This window comes from Onychostruthus taczanowskii, unplaced genomic scaffold (assembly GCF_017590055.1).
Source record: "Onychostruthus taczanowskii isolate IOZ18803 unplaced genomic scaffold, ASM1759005v1 scaffold42, whole genome shotgun sequence".
Classification (NCBI taxonomy): Eukaryota; Metazoa; Chordata; class Aves; order Passeriformes; family Passeridae; genus Onychostruthus; species Onychostruthus taczanowskii.
The window spans coordinates 556,220-581,347 of NW_024501682.1; the positions used below are offsets into that span (position 1 = coordinate 556,220).

General features: G+C 39.7%; 1 protein-coding gene across 3 annotated transcripts; it reads left to right on the forward strand.

Moving 5' to 3' along the window:
* Window positions 1–18: 18 nt before the first annotated feature.
* Window positions 19–25,128, forward strand: INTS7 (integrator complex subunit 7). 3 transcript variants are annotated; one of them, XM_041413609.1, is made up of 20 exons: window positions 19–120; window positions 268–397; window positions 1,260–1,406; window positions 3,845–3,982; window positions 4,454–4,500; window positions 5,000–5,199; window positions 6,301–6,423; window positions 9,004–9,121; window positions 10,074–10,208; window positions 10,783–10,880; window positions 11,548–11,787; window positions 12,477–12,614; window positions 13,345–13,551; window positions 17,094–17,288; window positions 18,049–18,152; window positions 18,533–18,601; window positions 19,687–19,819; window positions 20,996–21,094; window positions 21,891–22,076; window positions 22,961–25,128. In XM_041413609.1, the coding sequence occupies exons 1-20, from the start codon at window positions 30–32 to the stop codon at window positions 23,246–23,248; spliced, it is 2,886 nt and encodes a 961-aa protein (XP_041269543.1). In that variant the 5' UTR covers window positions 19–29; the 3' UTR covers window positions 23,249–25,128. The 3 variants fall into 3 exon arrangements, 2 of the variants coding, with proteins under 2 accessions (XP_041269543.1, XP_041269544.1); XR_005953340.1 differs by lacking the exon at window positions 22,961–25,128 and having other exon boundaries at window positions 23–120; window positions 19,687–19,797; window positions 21,891–22,027; XM_041413610.1 differs by lacking the exon at window positions 10,074–10,208 and having other exon boundaries at window positions 23–120.

Consider the following 25,128-nt stretch of genomic DNA (forward strand, 5'->3'; position numbering starts at 1 on the left):
GCAGCGCGTGCGCGAGGCCGGCGGCAGCAATGGCGGCCAGCGGCAAGTCCTTCCTGGCCGACGCGGGCTATGGCGAGCAGGAGCTGGACGCCAACTCCGCCCTTATGGAGCTGGACAAAGGTGAGCCAGCGGGGGCTCGGAGCTGTCGCTGGCCCGGGCAGCGGGGCCGGGGTGGGGGCTCCGCTTGGCACCGCTTTATCCAGGGCGGGGGCGGAGGAAGGACCCGGGGCTGGAGGTACCTGCGGTAATTCCTGCTGTCTCCTTTAGGCCTCAGGTCTGGCAAGCTCGGGGAGCAGTGCGAAGCTGTCGTTCGTTTTCCCAGGCTCTTCCAGAAATACCCGTTCCCCATTCTCATCAACTCGGCGTTCCTAAAGCTGGCCGATGTTTTCAGAGTGGGGTGAGTACTGCCCCGAGGTCTGGTCCTGCCCATTCGAGTCTGATCCTGGGAGCGCACTGTGCCTTGGACTGTCGCTGCAGTGGAGTCTGGCGTGTCGTGCTTGCTTGGCACCGTTGTGGTACCCAGTCTATTGCGGTTGTGCTTGATTGGAACTTGCGTTCCACTTCTTTAGTGGGCTTGAGTGGCTGCGAGTGGTAATGACACAGTTCCTTTCCATTTGTCCTGGTCTGAGGACTCTCTCCCTGACTGGTTTAAGTTCACTGGTGTAAGTTTTGCTTGTTTTGAATAAGCACATCCAAATCGTAACTCGTAAATGGATGGATGATCACATGTGCAAATGTAATCTCTAATAAAGCTCGAAGTACAGCTTTTCCAAGTGATTGCGGTCTAAGTGGAGTATATGATGCTTATGTATATGAATCAAAGCTGCTTCTTAAAAGCTTACAAAGGTGTATGCTGATGGTGTGGAATCTTCACTCTTGTCTTCAGGGAGGAAAATAAATTTGCTCAGCACTTGACAGTGGTAATTAAGTCTTCTCTGTCTTAGTCTTGAATGTGTTTTTCCAGCAGATTTGAATCTGTATGTGTGCACAAAACAGGCATTTGCTTACACCCCTCCTCACTGGTGTTAGCAGGTTCATTTCCCTGGAATTGGGCTTTAGTTTGACATTACGTGAACTAGAAAATAAAGCAATAGTATGTTAATATTTTACTCTATCAGTCTACTCAAATGTTTGAAATGCACAGATATCTCCCGGTTTTAATTTTTTCCAAAAGCTGTAGTTAAATAATTTAGTATTTAAAGTACTTGGATTTTTGTTTCAAAATAGCCTGACAAAGACATGTGTGTATTTTCTAACAGCAACAACTTCCTGAGGCTGTGTGTGCTGAAAGTTACTCAGCAGAGTGAGAAGCACTTAGAGAAGATCCTAAATGTGGATGAATTTGTCAAGAGAGTTTTCTCAGTAATCCATAGCAATGATCCAGTTGCTCGGGCTATTACACTCCGGTATGTACGGCATGAGTGATCCTGATTTACTTCAAATCTGATGAATGATTCTGATTCACTTCAAACCTGTAGGTAGCTATCAATGTGCTTGTCTGGAATAACAAGACCAAGTGCAAGCATTGCATCTGGGCCAGGACAGTGCCTGGTATCAGTCCAGGCTGGGGATGAACAGACCAAGAGCAGCCCTGCCCAAAAGGACTTGGGGGTGCTGGTGGATGAAAAGCTGGACACGACCCAGCAATGTTCACTGGCAGCCCAGAAAGCCAAATGTGTTTTGGGCTACATCAAAAGGAGCCTGGGCAACAGGCCAAGGAAGGAGATTCTGCCTCTCTGTTCCCCTCTGGTGAGACCCCTCTGGCAGTGCTGTGTCCAGCTCTGGGGTCCCCAGCACAGGAAGGACATGGACCTGTTGGAGGGAGTCCAGAGGAGGCAACTGAGATGGTTAAAGGGATGGGGCACCTCTCCTGTGAGGAAATGCTGAGAGAATTGGGATTGTTCAGTCTGGAGAAGAGAAGGCTTCAAGGTGTTCTAATTGTGGCCTTCCAGTACCTCAGGGAAGCCTACAAGAACAATGGAGAGCCTGTAGTGACAGGACAAGGAGGAATGGCTTCAAACTGAAAGAAAGTAGATTTAGATAAGATATTGGGAAAAAATTCTTTATCGTGAGTGTGGTGAAGCACTGGAACTTCTGTGGTTGCCCAGAGAATTATGGATGCCTCATCCATGAAAGTGTTCAAGGCCAAGTTGGATGGGACTTCCAGCAGCCTGATGAAGTGGAAGGTACTAGATGGTCTTTAAAGTCTTTTCCAACCCAGGCCATTCTGTGAGTGAAATAAAGGAGGCTTTTTATACATTCCTCACAGAGTTAGAAACAGAGACATTTGTCTTTAAAAGGCATGAATGATAAGGATTAGTGATAACAAGAACAAGGTTATTAACCACTTATGATGAGAATTTTATGGATGGTCCCAGACAAGACAGAATTTGCAGTGTTGAAATTTTGTGTACACCAGAGAAGAAAACTGAATCTGTTCTATGCATAAACCAGACAGTAGCTATAGGCAATATATGTATTTCGCCTAGGGTATTTTTAGACCAAGTGAAAGTGCTTCCTTTTGTGTCAAAATGGTTTTTGCTAACTTGCAGCCAAAACTTACACGAACCTGGTTGTGCTTGCACCTATTTTTCATTTAGCCTTGTCCTAGCTGGAACTGCTAGTTGATCTCTGATCAATAACTTCTAAGGAAATGCTCTTATATTATGGATTGCTTTGAACTTCTGGGAATCAAGTGGGAAAATAAATAAATAAAATTAATCTGTCTTTCATGTCACTGTCCTGTTGGTTTGGTGTCTTTGTCTCTAATGCTATCCAACATGATCCTCTTAACTGCATCTTCCAGCGGGTGAATTCAAATGTGAAGAGAGCATTTGTCTTTCTCTCTTTATGTTCTTTTTGTACCTCCATCTAGAACTGTTACTGATTTCACTAGTGGGAGATGGGAGGCATTGACAGGCCTTTGATCGATTAGGTCATATATCCCTTTCTTTTTTTCTTGATGTTTCATTTGAGATTGTGCTTTCTTGCCTTTGTGTCTCAGAAATCTGTAAATACAATATGTCTGCATGATTTTTTGTAGTTCCTGTTCAGTCCTCTAATATAAGATTGCAGTTGTTGACTGGCATTGAGGGTTATCTTCACAGATTGTTACAAGTCCCAGGAATCCTCTCAGTATACAAAAATACTTAAATTACTAAATTCACAGGATACGTCAAATAAAATGTTAAAATAGCTGTTGGTTCAGAAGTTTCAGTTTAAAATCTTCTGTTGATTTTTTTTTTCCTCCTTGAATAGTGTCAATAAGGAAGAACATGTTGAAAGAAAGAGCTGCTTAAACAAAACTTTGTGGAATTTTATTGCTAGATAACTGTGTAAATATTTGCACAGAACTCTAGCTAAAATTACCATCAGTATAAATCCTACATTTAGTCTTCTTTTAATGGGATTATGCTAAATATGCCTGAAAGGTATCGTTGAAATATTTTTGGCAAAGTGTAGGCTTTTTTAGCAGTTGCACCAGAAGTGTTGCACTGTTTTCACTAATAACCTTATCTTACATCAGTGAAAGATGTTGGAAATAAATCATGCTGTAGTGAACTCTTAATTTTAAAAGAATTTTTGGTAAGTTTCTCACTGTGCCAATTTCAAGCTAAAAGATATCAAAATGTAAGTAAATTTTTATCAAACCACTGATACAACCCACAGACAAAATCTGTTAAATTTAGCTACGTACTTACTTTTAGTATTTGTTTATTTCTGTAATAGTCATGAAAGAGCACATATTTATATAAACATAGCCTTTTAACCTTTTTTTTTTTTTGCATTTTTATTTCTTCATGATCACTGTTTGTCCTGATTTTGCTGTGATTTATTTCTGTAGGATGTTGGGCAGCATGGCATCTATCATTCCAGAAAGGAAGAATGCACATCACAGCATTCGCCAGAGTTTGGATTCCCATGATAATGTGGAAGTTGAAGCTGCTATATTTGCTGCTGCCAACTTTTCTGCACAATCTAAGTAAGAACTGTTTTTTTCACTTTCTCATGTTACAGAGAATGGAAACTCCATTAACACTGACATTCATAAACTTTACTGTTTTCTGTTGTGCTGTCCTTTACAGCAAAACAATTATGTGCAATAACGATCTAAAGAGATCTGAATACAAGTTCAGCAGATTTTTTTTTCTAAAATGGAAAGCTCAAATATGACATTGAGAACTGGAATAGCAGCTTTAATCATGAATTATTTGACAGAAATTATATTAGCAAAGTGTAGTGCTGCATGTCAATTTTTGAAAGCTTTCATTTTCTCATTTGGTCATGCCTGTGCGCAGGGGTTCTGAAAAGACTTAGGTTTCGGCAGGCACTCTTTTGTGTAACTTTTAATTGTTAAAACACAGTGTTTGGTAGTTTGTTTGGGGTTTTTTTCTATTTTTAATGACTTAATTTTTTATTTTTCATTTCACCTGCTGCTTTCTTTTCTCCACAGGGATTTTGCTGTCGGAATATGTAATAAAATCAGCGAGATGATTCAAGGTACATGTGTATGTTGAGTGATAAAGAGGAAAAACTTTAATTTCTCTGAAAATTCTTTATTATTCATATTTATATATTAGATATCAGAATGTTGCCCTTAGATGATTCCAGTTTTTAAATTAGCTGACCGATAATCTGTCTGGTTATCTTAAACCCTCCTAAAATTTAAGTTTTCGAAGCACCTGTTTGGTTCAGAATAAAAGCCCATCTATAGTGTGGTGAATAAACTTGCATAGACTCTCACAGGTTGCTTCAGATGAGTTAATTTATGTGTTACCTGCAGGGAAGCAAGGAGCAGTTTTCTCAGACAACCATGAAGGTGCTTGATAGTGCTGTCATTTCACACCTAGCTACAACATGAGTTATTTGAAGCCACTGCAGGTGTTTGGACAATCTTCTTTCAGCAGTGCTAGCAACCCAGACATACTCTGTGCCTCAGAACTGCCAAAAAAAGCCAGCCCAAGGACTTACTCTGGCTGTGTTTCTTTCCTTATTGCAGGTTTGGCCACACCTGTGGACTTGAAGCTGAAGTTGATCCCTATTCTGCAGCACATGCACCACGATGCCAGCCTGGCCTCCAGCTCCCGGCAGCTGCTGCAGCAGCTGGTGACATCCTACCCCTCCACCAAGATGGTCATTGTCACTCTGCACACCTTTACTCTGCTTGCTGCTTCTTCTTTGGTTGACATTCCCAAGCAGGTAAGTCTTCCTAAGGCATGCCTTCCTCTTGAAGTACAAAGTGCATTTTAAAAGCCCTCACATTCTGCCTGCTAATTAGAATAAACAGTGATGGCTGTGCTGGGTTGGTTGCTCCTGTGTGCTGTCAAGGAAGAATACTCTGAAAACTGCTGCTGCTTTCATATTTTTTGCCTTTTCTGGTTCCATTTCCAGGTGACTGTATCAAACACACTACACCTTTTTTACAGTTAGTCACATGTCTTTCTAAATCAGGGATTCAGATCAACAATGGGATTCAAATCAACAAGAATAGATCAGCATACAGGAAAATAAACACCCTGACTTTTTCTGAAAAGACTTCAACTTGCCTGTGGAAGCCAGGCTTCACTTTGCACTTCTGTATATTGTCTTGGATTGTGGGTTTGCCTTTTGCCTTTATTTCATACATGTGAATATTTAATGCATTTAAAGTGTATTTCTTGGAGAATTTTGAGGAATTTCAATCGCTTCCTTAAATTCAGGACTATAAACCAAGTACTAGGAAAGCAGTGATGGAAAAATACAATGCTTTTTATGCTCTGATAATGAGCTTTGTGGATGTGATTTATAGAGCAGGTCTGAACACAATGTCACATGAGACTCATCCAGCTAATCTTTGTAAAGGAGTCACAAAAATCTATTTGCTTTCTTTCAGCCCTGTACAGCCATACAAGCGTACTGTCTGTGCCTGTTAGATAATGGCATTGATCTGTCTGAAACTCTCTGCTGTTGCTCACTTCTGTATTTCAGATGATGCTTCTGATGGAGCTGAACCTAAGTCCACTGAAACAACATTAGAACGCTTAATGTGCTGCTTTTTTTTTTTTTTAATGGCAGTAAACGTGGAGATTTAGGCTGTATTACTGCAGCACAACAGCCAATACTGCATAAAACTGATGTAGCCAGGGTGGAGATGGAGACTAAAACATTGGCTGGCATGTTCAGACTTTTTCAAATTAGTTTTGGCTCTGTGTGCTCAGCATTTCTTCCTGAGTGCTTTTGAAAATACTTCCTTAGAAAATATTTCCTTAGAAAATACTTCTAGTAGCATCACTCTTAAACAATGAATTTATTTTCTTGCAGATTCAACTTTTGTTGCAGTACTTGAAAAATGACCCCAGGAAGGCTGTGAAGAGGCTTGCAATCCAGGATTTGAAGTTGTTGGCCAACAAGACACCACATACATGGAGCAGAGAAAATATTCAGGTCTGTATGGTTTTTTTTAAGCTAAAGTTTATTATGAAACTTTAGAATTCTTTCCAGAGGAATGATTTGGGAGGTAAAGAAAGGAGTAACATGCGTCTCCATACCGTTAAATTAGGTTACTCTGCCAAGCAGACTAGCCAAGCATTAATGTGCAGCTCATGGAACGTCTTCAGTTGGATAAGGTGAAACTCAAGGATTAAAGTTGAAGCATTATTACAGAGAGAAGGCATGTGCCATGTAGGAGGCTTTTGTACTGTGAGGAAATGGCTTTTCCATCTGACAAACCCGTTTCAGGTAACAGAATGGGTTACAAACTGAATGTTTACACTTATCTTACCACAATGAGTACACACCAATGCTCTGGTGCAAAACGGAGCCTTTGGGATTTGCGAAAACGTGTCATCCAGCAAGGTGTACTTGAAAGGACAAATGGAATTTTGATTTTAATTTCTTAGAATTAATGGGGTTTTTGCAATGGTAGCTTTGTGACTCCTGTTGTATCAATGAGAAGGTGTTTATAGTGCACCTGTGCTATTTGGGGAAACTTGTGTTATGCTGTAGATATTACTGCTGCTGCCTTTCAGTCACAGTTACATATGAATTTTTTCTCCTTCCCCTTTTTCTGGCAGAAGTCACTACGGAAAATAACTTCAGTTTAGATTAATGGGAAAGTAAATATTTCAAGAACTTAATGGCAGAGGGTTACAGCTCTACTTTTTCCTGGGTCATTTTTTCTTTGCTTTTGTTACTCTTGGAAGCTACTTGGATCCTGTCCTGTTGGAACATAAGGCAGCTGGGAGGAAAAACTATGCAGGTTTTTTGGTAACAATCATGTGAGAAATAAAGCAGGTTCTGCTTTGTCCCCAGTTCTTGGAGATGATGGTTTGGAGTGTGCAGAGCTTTTTGCTGTAGTGAACTGATTTATTCTTCATAATGGGTTAACTCCAGAAATTTATTTCCTTATAGGAATTTTTAGGAATTATGGATTTATGGATTTTTTGTGGAGAAAATGCTACTTTATCCCATATTTCAATAGTAATCTCAGTACAAGTGAGAGGCATTGATAATGTGCTTTCATTGTCATGTAGTGTTTTGAAGTAAAGTGGATGTCCTGATGGTTAAAATGCATAGGGAAAAGTTCCACTGATGTCAGAACTCAACCAGTGACTACGTGAAAACAAAACTAATTGTCTGAAGCTTGCTACTGCTAGCTGAATGGCATGCAGAAATAAGAGTTTTTCTGACTTCTGAAATAACAGGTTGCCATTTTGAGTTGGGAAGTTGTTCTCCCAACAATTGGAGATCATATAAATAAAATACTATGTTTATACAGAAAGGACTGGAGCCAGACCCTCCTTTTCTCATGGCAAGGCCTGCCTCTTGTACCTTTATACCAACAAACATTGGTTAGTCTCTTCAGAATTTGAAGTCTGCCCTGTGTAGGTCAGTTGAGAAGTTTGGTCTTTGCACTGTGGAGGCTTCACTGATTTCTGGACATCAGCTTCAGAAGCTGTTGCTGCCTAGAGCAGTACATCCTGCTAACATCCTGCCTGTGCTCCTAGCAGTCTTCACAGTCACTGTTTGAGATATGCCCTGAGAGCATCTGATCTGATCTGATAGCACTGGAGTAAAGCATCAGTGTCTTGGGAGACATCAAGACTCATTTTCTACCCCAATCATTAGAACTTCCTCTGTCTGTTGATGCCATTCTATTCAGTGGATTTGCATAATACTAATTGGTACAAATCACAGGTATGTTTAGAATTTAACCCTTACACAATACATATACCTGATAAAAACACTGTGGGCTTTTTTGTATGTTCTATGGAACTAATTGTGTTGTTTTTCTTTATTCCATTACTGGCTCTTTGTCATTCAGTTTAGGCACACACTAAAGAAGAATATACTTATATTTTCTATTTATGTCTCATATTACTGTCCCTCCTGTTGACTAAAAAAGCATCCAAAACCACTGAATGACTAAATTGTGAGCAAAGTTGGCATAAGGAATTGAGAACAATGTGCATTTGAATAGTTATTCAAACTTAAATGTGATAAGACCTGTGATAAGATCTAGCAAAAGGCAAAAAAATAAGACATGAGCTGTACTACAAATGAGTTAAAACATAAAATACACTTTAATTTATTTATCAAGAACCTTACTCCTGTTGGACTGCTAAAAGAAAGGACATTTGAAACCTTGCTCCTCAGAGATGTATATTTATATAGAACCTTGCAGATTGTTACAATGCAAGATAATCAGTATGCCTGAAACTGTCTTAAAATCTTTTATAGTTTGGATCAATGAGGCCAGATAATATTTTTGCCACTGATTTTTAATTAATTAATGACCTAAAATTTATGTTCCCTAGTATATAGGACCCACTGTCAATTTTCTGCAAGCCACATCCTCAGTCCTTTGAACCAGATGCTTGAGGACTTGGCTGTTGATTTTTGTACAGTATTTTCTGTGGGAAAAATCATGATTCTTAAAACTTTCCAGAGAAGTGCAACTAAATTTTTCATACAGATAGCTCATGCTACTTCTTATCTCTGTATTTTTTTCATGCTGATTTTTAGGCACTCTGTGAATCTGCTCTTAACACTCCTTATGACAGCTTGAAAATGGGCATGTTATCTGTTCTTTCCACGTTATCAGGGACCATTGCCATTAAACAGTACTTCAGCAGTGCTCCAGGTAAGAAAACTGGATTAGCTAGTTACCTTTGGCATTTTAATAGTTTGGTTTTCTGCTGCTGATCAGTTTCATCTCAACACTTTGTAGCATTTTCTAAAACTATTTTTGAACTTCATAACCCTTAGAGTCAGACTGTGTTCATCGTACGTCAGCTTAAAATGGGACACTGTACAGTCATGAGTAATGATGGTTTGGTTTTGTTTTGTGGGTACTGTGATATATGAAAAAGGTTTTTTCCTTTGGGTCTTCAAGTTTTCTTTATTTTGTGAAGAAACTTATTGCCTCTCAAGTGGCTGACCAGCATTCTGCTTAAGGTGCTTTGAAACCATGGATTTGCATAATTTTTGAGTAGTAAGGAGGTTTCATGGTGTAAGAGTGGACTGGCATGTTAGTCTTCCACCCTTGTGGGCTTCACCTGCAGCAATACCAGGTGTCACCAAAATATTGTGACAATATTCTGGAGAAATTGTAGAAAAAGTAGACATTTAAAAGTGATTCAAGGTATCTTGTTCTCAAAATTATCATAATGCTCTTTTTTCTTCTTGAAAGCCAAACTGCCCTAATGAGTGTTATGAGCTCAAATACATGGGCTTCAGAAATGGAAAAAAAATAGTGCATCCTCATCACTCATTCTGGCATGGCTTAATAATTAATAGACTCACTAGCTTTTTTTTAATCAGACATAATATTTCTTCAGCCAATATTTCTCTGAGTCCTGAAACATCAGCCTTTAGCTCCAAATGTTCTTTCTCATGTGTCTTAACTTGTGTGGTGCTCAAGAATGAGAGAGTCTCTGGGTTTGTCTGAAGAGAGAAAAATATTTTCATCCAATTGTTTAAACATAAGAAAAACGCCCAAATCAATATAATGGTTTGCAGAAATGTACTTAAAGATCTGTGGTATATTTATGGGCTGCGCAGTTTTATGTTCCATTTGCCTTGCTTTTATTTAGGAGCAGCAGCTACAACTGCCAGGTCATTTGATTTGGTAAAACTAGCACAGGAGTGCTGTTACCATACTAACCGTGGCATTGCTGCTCATGGAGTGAGAATTCTGACCAATATTTCAGCCTCTTGCCAGGAAAAAGGTAAGGGAAAGCAAGGGTAGTGAAGTGGCTCTGTTAACAGTCAGGCTGATGCACTTAACACGGATTAACTCGTCCTGACTGTGAACCTGGCTGTAAATCTGTCTGATCCCTCATGCTGGTTAGGGAGAATGGGGATTGTAATCTAGTAGGGAGTACTCTGTATGGCCTTATGAATGGTCGGGAAGAGTCCGTCTTTTGTCTCATTTAGAGAAAATGACTGCCCACAATAGACCTCGTGCTATTGTGGGCAGTCATTCTTGTTTTACCTTTGCTGTAAGACTAGTGAATTTTGGTCAACCCTTGGAAGCCCTTTGCCCGGAGTCTGTTGCAAAATAATAACAGGGCATTTAGAAGCCTTAGTCCCAAGATTAATGCATGCTTTGCAAGTGTCAGTGGGGCTGCTGAATAGTTATGCACGATATGGAATGGCAGAATTGTTTGTCATCAAAGTAAGGAAAAACAAAAGTGTTAGGAAGATTCTTAATTGTCATGACTACAACAGCAGTGCAAGCATTAGACCAACTATGGTCAGAGAACAGAACAGAGAACAAACTAACTCTTTTTCTTTTCGTAGATCTTCTGCCTTTGGAGCAAGATGCAGTTTTTGGCTTAGAAGCTCTTCTTGTTCTCTGTAGTCAAGATGACAGCCCAGGAGCTCAGGCAACCTTAAAGGTGACATTAGTGTTGTTTCCACTTCACAGCTGTTAGTTATAATAAGAGCTTGTGTAACAGAGAGGCTGGTGTGCACCAGATCCTCTCTGGTAGGCGCATAACAGACTGGAGGGAAAGGAAGATTTTTCTGGTTTGCCCATAATCAGAGTTCAGAGCAGCAGAGAAACTGAGCTTAGCCATAGTACAACTCCTCTCAGCTCTAGGATAAGAGGATTGTTGCGGGTGGCAGGGAGCATTCCTCTGAGAGGAACAGCTGTAATAAAACATGAACATTGGATGGAGGTTTCTGTGGAGGACAAAGAGAATCTTGGAGACAACTTGCTTTTTGGAGATGGAGATGTAATGTACATTACCACAATATTTTTATGAATTATTATTCTTATTTTCCCACTTCAGAAACTATCAGTAATTTTTCTAGTTATTTGCCTTAAAGGCTGGTGGTGTGAGGGGTTACTAATATTTCTTGAATTTGTGATGTTTTTTAGTGTTGGTAGCTCAGGGACAAAGGCTTGGGCTATTAGAAAAATCTCATCTTTAGTAGAGTACATAGTTCTGAAAACCCCAGATCTGTGTTTCTGCAGTCCTGCTTGCAGCTAAGTAAGTGTGCCTAGCTTTTTGGTTTTGAGGCCATTGTGTTGATGGTACCTGTGGATTGTGTGAGTTGCAGATCACGCTGACGTGCATGGTGAAGCTGGTGAAGTGCCGCCCTCACCTGAGCCAGTCCGTGGTGGAATCCCTGCTGGCACAGCTGCACAGTGCCCAGGACAATGCCAGGATCCTCATGTGCCATTGCCTGGCAGCCATTGCCATGCAGCTGCCTGTCTTGGCGGATGGGATGCTAGGAGACCTAATGGACCTCTATAAATTAATTGGACAATCTGCTACAGATAAAAAGCAGGAACTCTTGGTAAGGCCTCCCTTGATGGATAAAGTCTGTATAGACAGTTGGGGATGGATTGTATTTTAAAGGCAGCTGAGGCATTTGTTATGTGTCCAGGTTGATGTGCCAGTCTCTGTAGCCACTAGTTTAAATTTTCGTTTAACTTCCGACTCTTTATGTCAGTGTTCAGTGTAGAAACATGTCCTAGATGGACCTGTACTGTGCAGTGTACTCCATTAGATTTTCCAGTAGATGGCACTGCTTAGGTAAACCTGGCTATTGAAATTATTGGGGTACTTCTAAAGTAGTGTTTAAAGGCCATATGGCAGCTAGCTCCATTTATATGGGGTGCTCTGAGGCAAATGACTTCATATATTGTACGAGAGAAAAATGCTTTCATCACATATACTTGGAAAGGAATTTGAATTTTAAAATATAAATTACAAGTTTTTTGTTCATTTACTTGGAGCATTTGAAATATTTCAGCTAAAAGGCAGAGTAGAGATTTTTTAAATGAAAGTTACTTTTATCTACGAGAAATACTTGGATTGCTGTAACTGTTTAAAAGATATATAACTGAGAAGTTTTGCAATTAAAAATATATATGTAATCTTCTATATAGTTTCGAGCCCAAAATAAAACAGAAATGGCTTTTTAAAATTCTTTTCTTTAGTTACTGAAATATAACTTTTTCTCACTCCTCTACTCTCTGCTAGGTTTCTCTTGCCACAGTGATATTTGTTTCCAGTCAGAAAGCTTTGTCCACAGAAATCAAAACTGTTATCAAACAGCAGCTTGAGAATGCCTCCAATGGATGGACAGCCTACAGGATAGCCAGGCAGGCTTCCAGGATGGTAAGTGAACATACCTGGAGAAAAATGATTTGCTGTGATTGAAGGAATGCCAGGGAGTTCTTTGAATTTGATAAGGGAATAAGGAAAATCATGGGACTTGGGAGGAGGAAGTGAATGGCAGGAAAAAATAAAAATAACTTTCCCTCCTAATTCCCTGGAATGCAGATTCAGATATGTATATATATATATTTGGGACATTCATCCCATCAAAATGGTATTTTTAACTTACCAGTTTGAAGTATTTGAGAAGGATGTAAGTCATGTCCTGGCACTTTCTTGAGCACATACCTAATCCTTGTTGTCTGACTGCTCTTCAGAATGTGAAGGTCATCCTGATGGATGGTTCTCTTTCTTCAATGTGAAGAAAGGAAGAAAAATATACTGTTTCCCTTTTCCCTTAAGTAAATTCACAGTTGGGGTTAGAATTACACAGAAACTCTAGTATGAGATGCTGAGGTAGATTTCCATGGGTTTTTTTCTCATCTTATTGAATTATCTTGTGTAAATAAATACTATATTTTTTACAGGCTGGTATTTCTATAAAGAAAGCACTTGTGCTTTTATTTATTATAGCATTGCTGCAATCAGATAATTGGAAAAAGTTTCACTATTTCTGTTTCAAAGCTGGGAGTAGTTCTGGAGATGTTCCTGTTTTCTTATTTGCGTACATTTTGTAGAAATCCCCAGCCTTCTTTCACATCCCCTTTCAGAGACATTCTTGTCATTACAGGGCAACCATGACATGGCCAGAGAACTGTACCAGAGCCTGCTGACCCAAGTGGCTTCAGAGCACTTCTACTTCTGGCTGAACAGCCTGAAGGAGTTCTCCCATGCAGAGCAGTGCCTGGCAGGCCTGCAGGAGGACAACTACAGCTCCGCACTCTCCGGCATCGCCGAAGCCTTGAAGTCCTACCACAAAGGAATAGCATCACTGACGGTCAGCACACATCTCTAGTGGTGATGTTTCTGGGTGCTGCAGCATGGCTCTTTGCATTCTGTTCTTAACTCTCTGAAAAGTTCTTACATGTGTCTGGCATCTGCCAGTCTCTGTTTGGTTCTCCTCTGCAGGCATCTCAGTAGTAACACACTGCATCTTGAGAGAAAAGATCCTGTAACTCAGCCAAGTGTGATTAGCTAGATATCTCTTTGCTTTTTCTTCTCCCTCCACCCCTCATTTCCTGCCTTGATCAGGTCAAATGAAATGTGACAGATCTTGTTTAATTAAAGTTACAATACTACAATTTTCCACTCCTTGCATTGGGTGAATAAAAGCTATTGTAATAGTCGAGGCTGGGAATTGGCCTAAATTGGCTGCTGTCTTCTTGAAATATAGAGAAGGATTCAATTGTCTTCCTCCCTCCTGCTGAGTTCATGTTGCCTTCTATTTGACAATGTGACCTCATGGAATCCTAAAAACAATCTAGTAAGAAGAGGAAAGACAATTCAGTTTCATCAAATCCAACTGATATCTGCTTTTATGCAAATACTTTCTCCTTCTCTGAAGTGGTAGAAATACCAAGAAGCTGTGTGATGTCTGTGAAAGTAAACAAAAAAAAGCATTAATGATTAGGCACCTTCAGTTCCTATGGTAAAGTTGCTTCTTCAGCAAAGATGAAAAAGCATTAATGATTAGGGCCCTTCAGTTCCTATGGTAAAGTTGCTTCTTCAGCAAAGATGATCCAGCTTCACACAATACTTTCTTTCCTATTTTAGTTTTCATGAAGCAATCTTTACATACAGTTTCTGTATGCCTTTTCAGTGAAGCTGCTTTGTTGTTTTAGTTACTGGACAGTTAGGGTCATGACAATTCAGACATTAGGGTTTAATAAAGTTCAGACATTACTATTTATTAATAAAATGTCCCTGAATAAGCTGCAATGGCATAAATTTCTACTTTTGTCCTCTGAAAGACCCATCATTCCTGAAGTGTTTGTCTTTAACTGTTGGCTGAGTTAATCAGGCTTTTAATTCAACACTTTTAAGATTTCTCTAACATCAAGAAGACATTGAGAGGAGGACCTCAACTAATTAGATGTCAATATTTAATACAGGCAGGAAAATAACATCCTTAAATCGGTCATACTGTGATCCAGTAATTTAATTACCCCTTCCATGGAGTTTGGGGCTTTTTTTCTGTTGAAGGATTCCTGTCTTCATCTCTTCTGCTGACTTCAGTTCCTGTTGCACATAGTGCTTTTCTGGGCACGGTGCCCTCCTTATGGATGGTTGTGGTCCAGAGGAGTAAATACAGGTCTTGTAGGTTAGAGGGGAGGAAATTGTGTTTTAGTGCTGGCTGTTGCTGACTTGTTGCATCACTCTGGACAATGTCCCAGTCATGCTTGAGGGTATCAGCTGTAAAAAGAGCCACTCACTAGTTGTCTATAGAGCTCAGCCTCTCCAAGGGGAGCAAAATGCCATGAAATGCACGTGACAGCCTTGCTGCTGAAGGCTTTTGCTTTCTTTCCTCTAACTTGAGCTCTCCTGTTGCTGCTGTTTCAGTGCAGGGCATGACTCAGCACTGCTGGTACCACAGACCAGTGGTGCATGTGATGAGCCTTGTGTAGCTGCTCCACTTTGTAGCTGGAAAACACAGTGTCAGTAAATCTCTTGCAGATGTTGAGCCAGCCCAGTTTAGCAGTGATGAAATGTTCAGACAGTGCCTTGTTGGAAAATTTCTCAATTCCTCCTTGATAAACATAAAACTCTGTCTTGCACTGCAAAGTGTTTTTTCTTGGGAGGGCACTTGAGGGAAAGAAGTCCTTCTGCTTTATGGATAAGAGGTTCTCCCTGTGGGAGAACAGGGACTTGTCAGGGAGTCCCTGACATTGACCACAGTGCCCGTCTGTCTTTGTGTGCTTGGTTGTAGAGTTAGCAAAGGTTTTGAATGGGTCCTGCTCTTTCTGACACAGATCCTGTGTCTCATTGGAAGCCCTGGATTTATTTTCCACTGCTGTAATCTAAAGAAGATACAAAACTTGAACAAAGCACTTACACAGCCATTGGTTAGCACCAATTCCAAATATGTCAAGTGGTGGTGTTTGAAGAACTTGGCTGAGCCAAAGAAATACTTCTGTCACTTTCAGAAAGAATTGTAACTCACTTATTGCCCGTGGCAGATAAGGTGAATTGCAGTATTAATGAGACAAGCTTATATTTCCATTTACAAGATTCAAGTCCAATTTGTGCTACTAAAAATGTCTGGACTTTCTGATGTGAGTACTTTACTCTTTAAAAGCATGTAGTCTCTGTAGAGCAATTACAGTGCAGTGTAGCCCTCTTCCACAGAGGGTTTTCTGAAGCTATCCTTGCAAAATAAACTGAACAATTCCAGTTCAAATGGGGTTTTTTTGTGCCCTTGGAGAAGGAAAAGCAAAGTGATAGATGAGAGAGGCTAAATGGTTTAATTATGAAATAGTCTTATTTTTTCAGTTGAAGTCTAGTTCAGTAGTTTAAAGTGGTTGCAGTGGGCTGATGTTTCCCCACTTTAGTCAGTAGTGGGTCAGTTCTCAGGTGATGTGATGCTTTGTGAGAAACCAGTTAGCTGGTTTTCTGCCAGCAAAGAAATGGTTCTTAGTAAGGTTTTGGGGTCGATTATAACCTCTTTCTTTGAGAAGTGACCTGGTGAGGAATAAGAAGTGCTGGGGAAGACCGGCATGAGTCTAAGAACAAGTCCCATTGCTTTGTTTTTGGAGACAGCTTGTTCTTCTCAAAATCCAACAGTTTAAGAAAAATAGGTAGTGGATTTTTGGCTTAACTAGTATCAAACCTCAAGTACTGCAGTGTCCCCTGTCCTGGGTATCCTAAGCTGTCACAGATGCTTCTACAAGTCAGATAAGCTATTAGGGAGCAAAGCTTCATAGAACTGTATTTTCTGAACAATAGCAGCTTGTCTACCCTCCTGGAATTCTGTTATTTACTGGTCTTAGTCATCACTAGACTGTGTTTCTTGCCTTCATCAAATGCAAGGTTCAGTGCCTTCATAATGTTCCCATCCATTTCACAGTTCCAAAAAGAATCACCCCTTCCTCTTGCTGTGGATAACTTGAGCCAATTCCTTCTCTTCTGGCTGATGCAGAGAATCACTTTTTCAGTCCCTGTGTTTCTTGTTTGCCATCCAATTCAGTGTAGTTTTTCTTATGGTAAAGACTATCTGGCCTAATATCATTTGAAGCCTGATGGCTTGGCCTTGGAAAAAGAGGAAATAGGTGCCCTAACATTTTTTTTAACTGCTTAAGTCACATTTGTTACAAGGGTGACATGCTTGGAATATGACTTAGTAATTATGTAACTTCTATGTAATTTATATTTAGTATGACTGAAATTGAGCAAACCTGTTAAATGTAATTTTTAAAAAAACAGCTTTCAGAATTGAACTTGAGGACTCAGTTTTCTGATGAGACTGTTCAGTGACACTGCAGTGTAATTTTATCGTTTTTCCTTTTGACCTAGTTTGCCAACATTCCTATTACTGTGTTCCAGGCTGCTAGTACGCCACTTAATCCTCTGAGCTTTCAATGTGGGTTTGTGAAACTCAGGATTGACCTTCTGCAAGCTTTTTCTCAACTTATTTGTACCTGCAACAGCCTAAAAACAAGTCCACCCCCAGCTATTGCCACAACGATCGCTATGACGTCGGGAAATGATCTCCAGAGATGTGGCCGCATCTCCAACCAGGCATGTGCTCCTGTTCCACTCTTGTGCCGTTATGTTTGTGACTCTGGCTTGAATTTTGCTTCTCAGCAAACATATTTGACAAATGAAATGAAAAGTAGTTGTGAAGTGGATTTTTTTGAATAGTGGACTTTGGTTTTTACCTGTAGCTCTGAAAACACCTGCCTGTAGCAGGCTGTGTTTCAAAGCTGAACCTGCACATGTGTTTTCTCCTCAGTCATGCACACAGCTTCCAAGGATATGCACGTAGCAAGGCACTTGCTACACTCAAACTTGCAACAAGGTTTTTCACACCTTGGTTTGAAACACCTCAGACACTCTGAGTACACGAGGGATGAATATATATACCTGAGGATGATTCTGCAACTCCTTTTGCTGAGAGTTGGCAACTGCCTTGGTATCATAAGGAATACCAAGGAGGTTTGCTTTTAAATCCAACCAGTGAGTGGTCATTGAAAGACAGAGCAGTTTGATTTACCAGTAGGGGATGGAGGAGGTTGTTGATGGAGTTTTTTTCTTTATTCTTTTAGCCCAAGGAGATTTTGTTGGTGCAGAAAAAACACCTGTTTAGTACCTGTTTAAGTGACAGTCTGTCACTTTGGTAATCATTATCTGAGTGAAGAAGTAAGAACTTTATAAACTTTACTCCAATGTGCCGCCTTATTCCTTCAGTGTTGTATGTTACAGTGTAGTGATTTTCTGGATGTATGGGGTTTTGTTTTGCTTTGCTTTGTGTTTTTGCCTAGTAACATTGTCTCTGCAGATGAAACACTCAATGGAGGAATTCAGAAACTTGGCAACACGGTATGGAGATCTCTATCAGTCATCTTTTGATGCAGACTCAGCAACTCTAAGGAATGTAGAACTGTATCCTTTAAAAATCCTAGAGTTTGTCCACTTTCCTTCTCATGTGCACAGCATGAAGCAGAAGAATCCTCTTTTCTTTGAAGACTGCCACAAAGTAATTTTGAAAGTTAATAACATAAAAATTAGCTGCCAATTGTTTAAAACCTGTTTGAAAATAAACATCACCATATTGTGTTTGTAATTACTTGATAAACAAGTTATGACACAGAAATTGGAGCAGCTTATAATTTGGTATTTTCACAGTTCTTCTCTGCTCCCTATATGAGTAATGACTATAGGATTACTTCACAGAAGCAAGGAAAAGTGCCACCAAATACACTGCATTTTTTGCTTTAGGTGACAGCTTTGAAAGTGTTTTAACTCCTTAATATTAATATCAGACAACAGCAGAGCTGCCTGTTGATTTCACATGCAATAGAAGCTCTGATTTTGGATCCAGAATCTGCAAGGTAGGTTTGATAGTTAACTGCGTACTCCTTTTCTGCTTACTAATAAATCCTTGGAGCTTTAAACCTAGGAATTCAAGGAATGTTCAGAAAGTTTCTCAGTAGACATTTCTAAGTGTATTCTGAGCAGGCTTGAGGATCTGTTGCTGCTATGCTGTACCTGGCAAACTGGGGACTCTCTTTTAGGTTCTGCATTTCATATTGATTTTGCTCTTGAGATCACTATATTGGAGTTATCTTAAATATAGGCTTGAACTTCTAATCTCTCCTTTAGCTACTTAATTTGTGTTGTTGTGTGTTAGATCCCATACCTGTTGGTTGCACTTGCAAGTGCACCTTAGCTTCCTTCAAAGTCGTGAAAATACATGCACTAAATTAGTTCAAATTTTTAATGTAAAGCCATCACCTCTGGCTATTTTCCTAACAGTGAACTTAAATCCATTAGAAAACAATGTACTACAATTGAAGTACTGATGAATTGAATCACTGTTTTAAAATCCCAGGCTGAGATTAAATGGAAAATACTGTGGATAAAATCTCTCAGTGATTTTATAGCTGCTAATAAAAGTGAACATCCTAACTGGCTGTAGTACTCATTGTGAATTAAGCATTGCTTAGAAGGTGTATTAGTCAAATTTGTATGAAGCTGGGTGTCCATGAGATGGAATTCTATTCAAAGGAGGAGATTATAAAATTGGAGATTTCGTTTTAATTCTGACTTGCATTCTTGCTTTGTGTTGTGAGATTTTCATGACTGTTATAAACACTGCAGGCTTAAATAAAAGCCCGGGGAAATAAGTATGCTGAGTTTTTTAGACCTGTCACTGCTTCAGCTGAGAGGGTGGGGACAGAAGTGGTGAATAAATGGTAGTTAAGAAGGATTTAAATGTAAAGGGCAAGTGTTATAGTGGAAAAATAATTTAAAGAACAGAGTAAACAGTTTGAAAGACATTTCTTGATGGATTTCGTGTTGTAATATCTTGTCACATCTGTTTGGTAGTGTGCCTTCCAGGTTATGATGAGGAAAGTAAGTTAGACATAATGAAAAGTTTTTTTGTGTTTTTTTTTTCTTTTTTTTTTTTTTTTAGTTTCCAGGAATATAGCTCAAATGGAACAGCTCATGTTGAAAGTGAATATGAAAGAAGAATGATGTCTGTATTTAATCATGTACTAGAGGAAGTGGAATCCCTCAACAGGAAGTATGCTCCTGTGTCTTACTTGGCAAGTAACAGTTTTAGATGTATATTGTGTAGAGAAAGGGGCCAAAACCTCAGAACTCCATATAACTGTGGTTGGCAAGAAACTGGGAAGCCTTCTCAGTTAATTAACATTACTGACTCAAATGGTCTCTACAGAGACACTTGTTTAAAAATACTTCAAGAACCGTTTTGCTAAAACATCTGTAACCTTACTGGTCTGATTAAAAATAATACTTCTAAAATTCCCATCCTAAGAGGAGATGCTGATAAGGTCACTACAAGTTCTGTCAGGTCTCTGTCACACCCCTCACCACACTCACATGCAAACACTGGAGCACATTCTCCTCATTCGTGTTCTTGCTGCAAAGAAATTATCCTCCTCCCACACAGCAGCCTAGCTTTAGTCCCTGGTGGTGAGGACTGTGCTTGGTGAGTGTAGCATTTCTCTTATCAGTGCAGGGCATCAGGGAGCACAGTGTGCTGGTGCAAACAGTGAGCTGATAATGCTCTCCTTTACAGGGCTGCTGCCTTTGGCTCTTGCTGCTCATGAGCATCATAAAGCTGAAGTGCATGTTAGTGGCAACAAAGTGGTTTGGCATGGTTGACATTTATTTGCCTGGTTTCTAAATCCAACAGTCCTTAGAAATTTTATGTAGAGTAGAGGAGTAAATCATGTAAGCCACAGCAAAGGTAAACCCTGTAAACTTGGTTGTGGCTGGCTGCACACCAAGGCAGCATGGTGACTCCAGTGGCAATGCTTGTGTTCATCTGAGCCAGAGGCATGGTGCAGCAGGGAAAGGAAGAGTAGACAAGAGGCTTAAAATTAATTATTGCATTAAGTTGTGATAGATGCCAGTCTTTTTGCTTGGAGGGGAGTTGTTTTTTGAGAGTTTGTGTGTAGGAGTGTTTCAAGCAGATCCTGCTCTGTCAACGCTAACACTAGGGCTGGAAAGATTTGTATTTTTCGTTTCCTTGACCTCCTTGTTTTTTTCCAGAGCAGAATACCTCCTTCAGAAACATAAACGGAGAGGCTGAATATAGTCATTGTAATCCTAGTGGCTATAATTCTATGACTGTATTAATATATTTTTGAACTTAAAATGGAAATTCCTGCTGTTTCAGTACCTCAGGTACATGTCTTTTTTCTGTGTCATGAATGATATTTTTTCTTAGTTGTTTTGGCTCTTGTTTCTTGCAGCATACAGCTTGTCTGTGCAATGCTGTCATTGCCTTGTTGAAGGTGCCCCTTTCATTTCAGAGGTACTTTTTCCAAAAGCTGCAGTCTACAAGTATTAAGGTAAGTACTGCTCAAATATGGCCTCAAATTACTTTAGGAAGTCTTTACTTCATGAGAAAAGCCATACTGAAGGCACAGAGCTTAAGGATTTTTAGTGAAGATACATAACTGCAAATAGCATTTGGGTTATAGCATGTATGTATGGTTGTTCAGAAGCACTAAACTGTCACTTAGGCAAGTAAGATTCAGTTCTTTGATTGCAAAGCCTTAAAGATAAAATGTAGCTGGAATTTTTGTTGATTCTGAGTCTGCAAAGCTAAATAATGCTAGTCCTGGGAGGGCAGCTTTTATAGACTTGTGCTTGTTTTTTTTTTCCTTTTCCTTTAAATAGCAGTGTTCACTATCTTGGAAGAAAATTGTCCTAGATATCAGCTCACTGACTAAGAATGACTATATATGACTAAGGTCATGGGGTTTTTTTTGTTTTACTCAAGTGCTCCCTTTTTCTGGGAAAAGTGAAAGCCTTAAGTTTTTAATATTTATTCTTATTGCATTTTGCTTCTTTGTTCAGCTTAATATACCTACAGCTGTTCTGTGTAAGATTTTTTTTCCACATCTTTTGAAGAATTGAAGTAAATGAAACTGATACAAGCATAATATCTGGTATTGCTGATGATGTTTATTAAATAATGTAGTAATGAGTCTCTGATAATGTCTGTGTTTCCGTTTGCTGATTTTCCTACCCAACCTGTCCTTGGAAATTTTTCTATAAGAAGGTGTCCTGTTTCATCCTTGAATTTTGTTTGCCTTTCTGGAGTCTTATAATTACACTTTGATCTGTTTACTTGTGTTCCAGCTCGCTCTGTCCCCATCCCCAAGGAACCCAGCAGAGCCTATAGCAGTACAGAACAACCAGCAGCTGGCCCTCAAGGTGGAAGGAGTGGTTCAGCATGGATCTAAACCAGGCCTTTTCCGTAAAATCCAGTCTGTCTGTCTGAATGTCTCTTCAGTGCTGCAGAGCAAATCTGGACAAGACTATAAGGTGTGGATAGAATAGAGCCAGGAGGAGTCTTAAGCTTTTTTGCTGTGTTTTGCTGTTCTTTTGTTTGTCTCTGGGTAGCAGAATTCCCAGGATGAGATGAATGGGGGTGGTTCTGTAATCCTTTCACTCCTGCCAGTTGACATTCAAGCACTGGCCAGAGCCAAGCATAACTTGTGGAGGGGATCTGGGATTTTTAAGTCTGCAAGATGTCAATACCTTTTTGTAACAGCTCTTCTTCCAAACAAAGAGGCTTTGTGATGTTCGGAACAAGTCATTAGGAGTCTGCCTAGATGAGGAGAACTCAGCCTAGTTTTGTATCATATAAAACTCCACAGGATAAAAAAACAACAAACCAAGAGTAGATTATTCTCTACCATATAGTCTCTAGAATTTTTGATAGTCATTTTAAGGTTCTTTTATTTTGTTTGTGGAAATCATGAGGACAGACTGTCCAAATCAAATAGCATCTGAGGAGACACATATTAAATTTAAGTCAGCAGTTTTATCAAAGGTTGCATGCCTGAGGTTTAGGTTCTGCTAGCATGTGATACTTAGTGACAGGCCCATTTTGGTGGGTTTTGGGGTCAGGTTTTTGTTTTGTTGTTTGGGTTTTTTTGAGGGAGAATAGGAGAAAGTCAATGGCTTGTAAAAGAACAGGACTAGGAAGTGTGTGATGTTTGACTCGCGTTACTTTGTGGAAAAGTAGAGCCTCAGGTGGAAAATAACTTGATAGCTTGTCAAGCTGTGTCAAGTATGCACATGTATTGGTTTAGGAGAATTGCGAACAGATTTTTCCTTTTTTTCTCCTCTCTTCTTCAAGTGGAGACCTGAAAACTTAGTTTTGGCAGGTTTATGGTGTTTTAACCTTCCATCTGTGTTCTCAGATTCCTCTTGACAACATGACCAATGAAATGGAGCAGAGGGTGGAACCGCACAACGACTACTTCAGCACTCAGTTCCTGCTAAACTTTGTGATCCTTGGCACCCACAACATCACCGTGGAATCCTCTGTGATAGATTCAAATGGTATTGTCTGGAAAACTGGGCCTAAAACAACTATTTTTGTGAAGTCTCTTGAGGATCCATACTCCCAGCAGATTCGTCTCCAGCAGCAGCAGGGCCAGCCTCCATCGCAGCAGCAGCAGCAGAGAACCGCGTACTCGCGCTTCTGATTCCCACCAGTGACTCCAGCAGGTCAACTGGTACTGCAGTTTTTTTGGACACTTCTTTTTTAAATGTTTTTAGAAGATTTTGTGTTGCAGCCTTCTCCTAAAAAGTCTCAGATGCCAGTTTGTTGCTTCTTAAATTATCTGGAGTAAATTTGAACTTGATTCAGCAGAGGCAGCTATTTAAATTTGGAGTTGTGCTCTTACTATGAGAACTTCTGCCTGATCTCTAACTTCGGTTTACAAACCTGTTCCAGCAGGGTCCACAAACTGCAATGGCAGGGGACACTAGGCTTGTTGACTGGTACTTTCCATGCTGTTGTTTTTTGAAGCACATAGGTTCTAATGTCAGGCTTAGAGGACATAGGGAAGCACTTCTGTTTGGCTGGTTACACACACTTGGTATTACACTCATTTCTGTATCTTTTAATGTGAAGGAATTGGCAGGAATATCCAGAGATTCTTTTTCTGACATTTTATTAGCAAGTTCCAGTATTTGGCTGGTGTATGTATGTTATTAAAATTCTTCAGCACTACTTAGTGCATGCGGCTGGAAGAAAAACATTGCAGTTCACTTGTGATACCTAATCACTGCAGAGGGAGGAGACTGCTTGAGGGATTGTTGTCTGGGGAGTCTTGCAAGAGGCAAAGTTTTACAGGTGGGAATAATCACTGTCTCTCAGATTATATGGAAGCTATTACCATGTTGTTTTTAAATTTTCATGCATCTGTATTTCTGAAACCTTTTGTTTTGTAGGGTTTTTTTATTTGCTCTTTTAAGAGAGAAATTAAAATGAATGACAGCTTGCACGTTAACAGCTCTGTTTTTTAAAGGAGTCCTTTATACCAAAACTTTGTAATCTTACGTATTCTTTGACCAACTTGCAAAGCTTAATTGTTAATTTTACAAGATGACTTGGAATAGAATTTTGCCAATTCTAGAAATTGATCCAGAATAATTTTAGATATACACTGCTTCATACATAATTTTCACACTTCCTTTGTGATATAAAAGGCTGAACTGTATCCAGACTCACAGGCAGTAGATCACATAACATGACCTTCACCTGATCTTCATAAATAGTCTCTGCTTATCACTCTGTAGGAAAGCAGGATCCACTTGAGTGAGGAGGAGGAGGAGGGTTGGCGCTTCTTACATACTTCAGCTTGTTAATCCCTCTCTTGGAGCAGAAATTTTGCTTGTTATTTTCTCAGCAAAATCCCATGATACTGTTATTTCTTCAATCTGATTTCATTCTAGAACTGACTAGAGTTTACAGATTTTGCTTGCTTCAAGTTCAGAGAATATGATAATGAATTGCTGTAAGCTGGGGCTTCTTTTGCATAGCAGGATGAAGAATTTTTTTGCTGTGTTTTTCCATAGTAGTTCCTCTTGGCTGGAGACTATCCAAAAAAAACCAAACAAACTGGAAGTGATGATGCTAGATATCATACCTTGGTCAGGCTGTAATCCTAACTAGAAATGGTAACTGGGAGGTAAGGTTGAAACTGAAGACACAAAATTGTTGAAACGTTGAGCAGCATCCTCTGTAAATGCTTTTCCTTTTGAGCAAGAGACACAAAGTGCCACCACCTTTGAAGCTGACTGAGGAAATTGGTGGTTTCTGTCCCACTTTTGTGGTTCCATGCCCATAGTTTGGTGTGTGTCTGTGTGTATACAGCATGCATATATGTACCTGTAGCTACAGCTCATTAAATGGTCCAGAAAGAGGTGATTGACCTGCTGCTGTCTAGGCTTTCTGTCAGATTGAAATCTGAACTCTTTGTGGTCGGTTGGGTTTTTTCATTAAAGCCATAGATCAGTGTCTTTACCACAAAAGTCTATGTATTTTAATGTAAAAAAAAAAATAAATAGAGAGACTTAG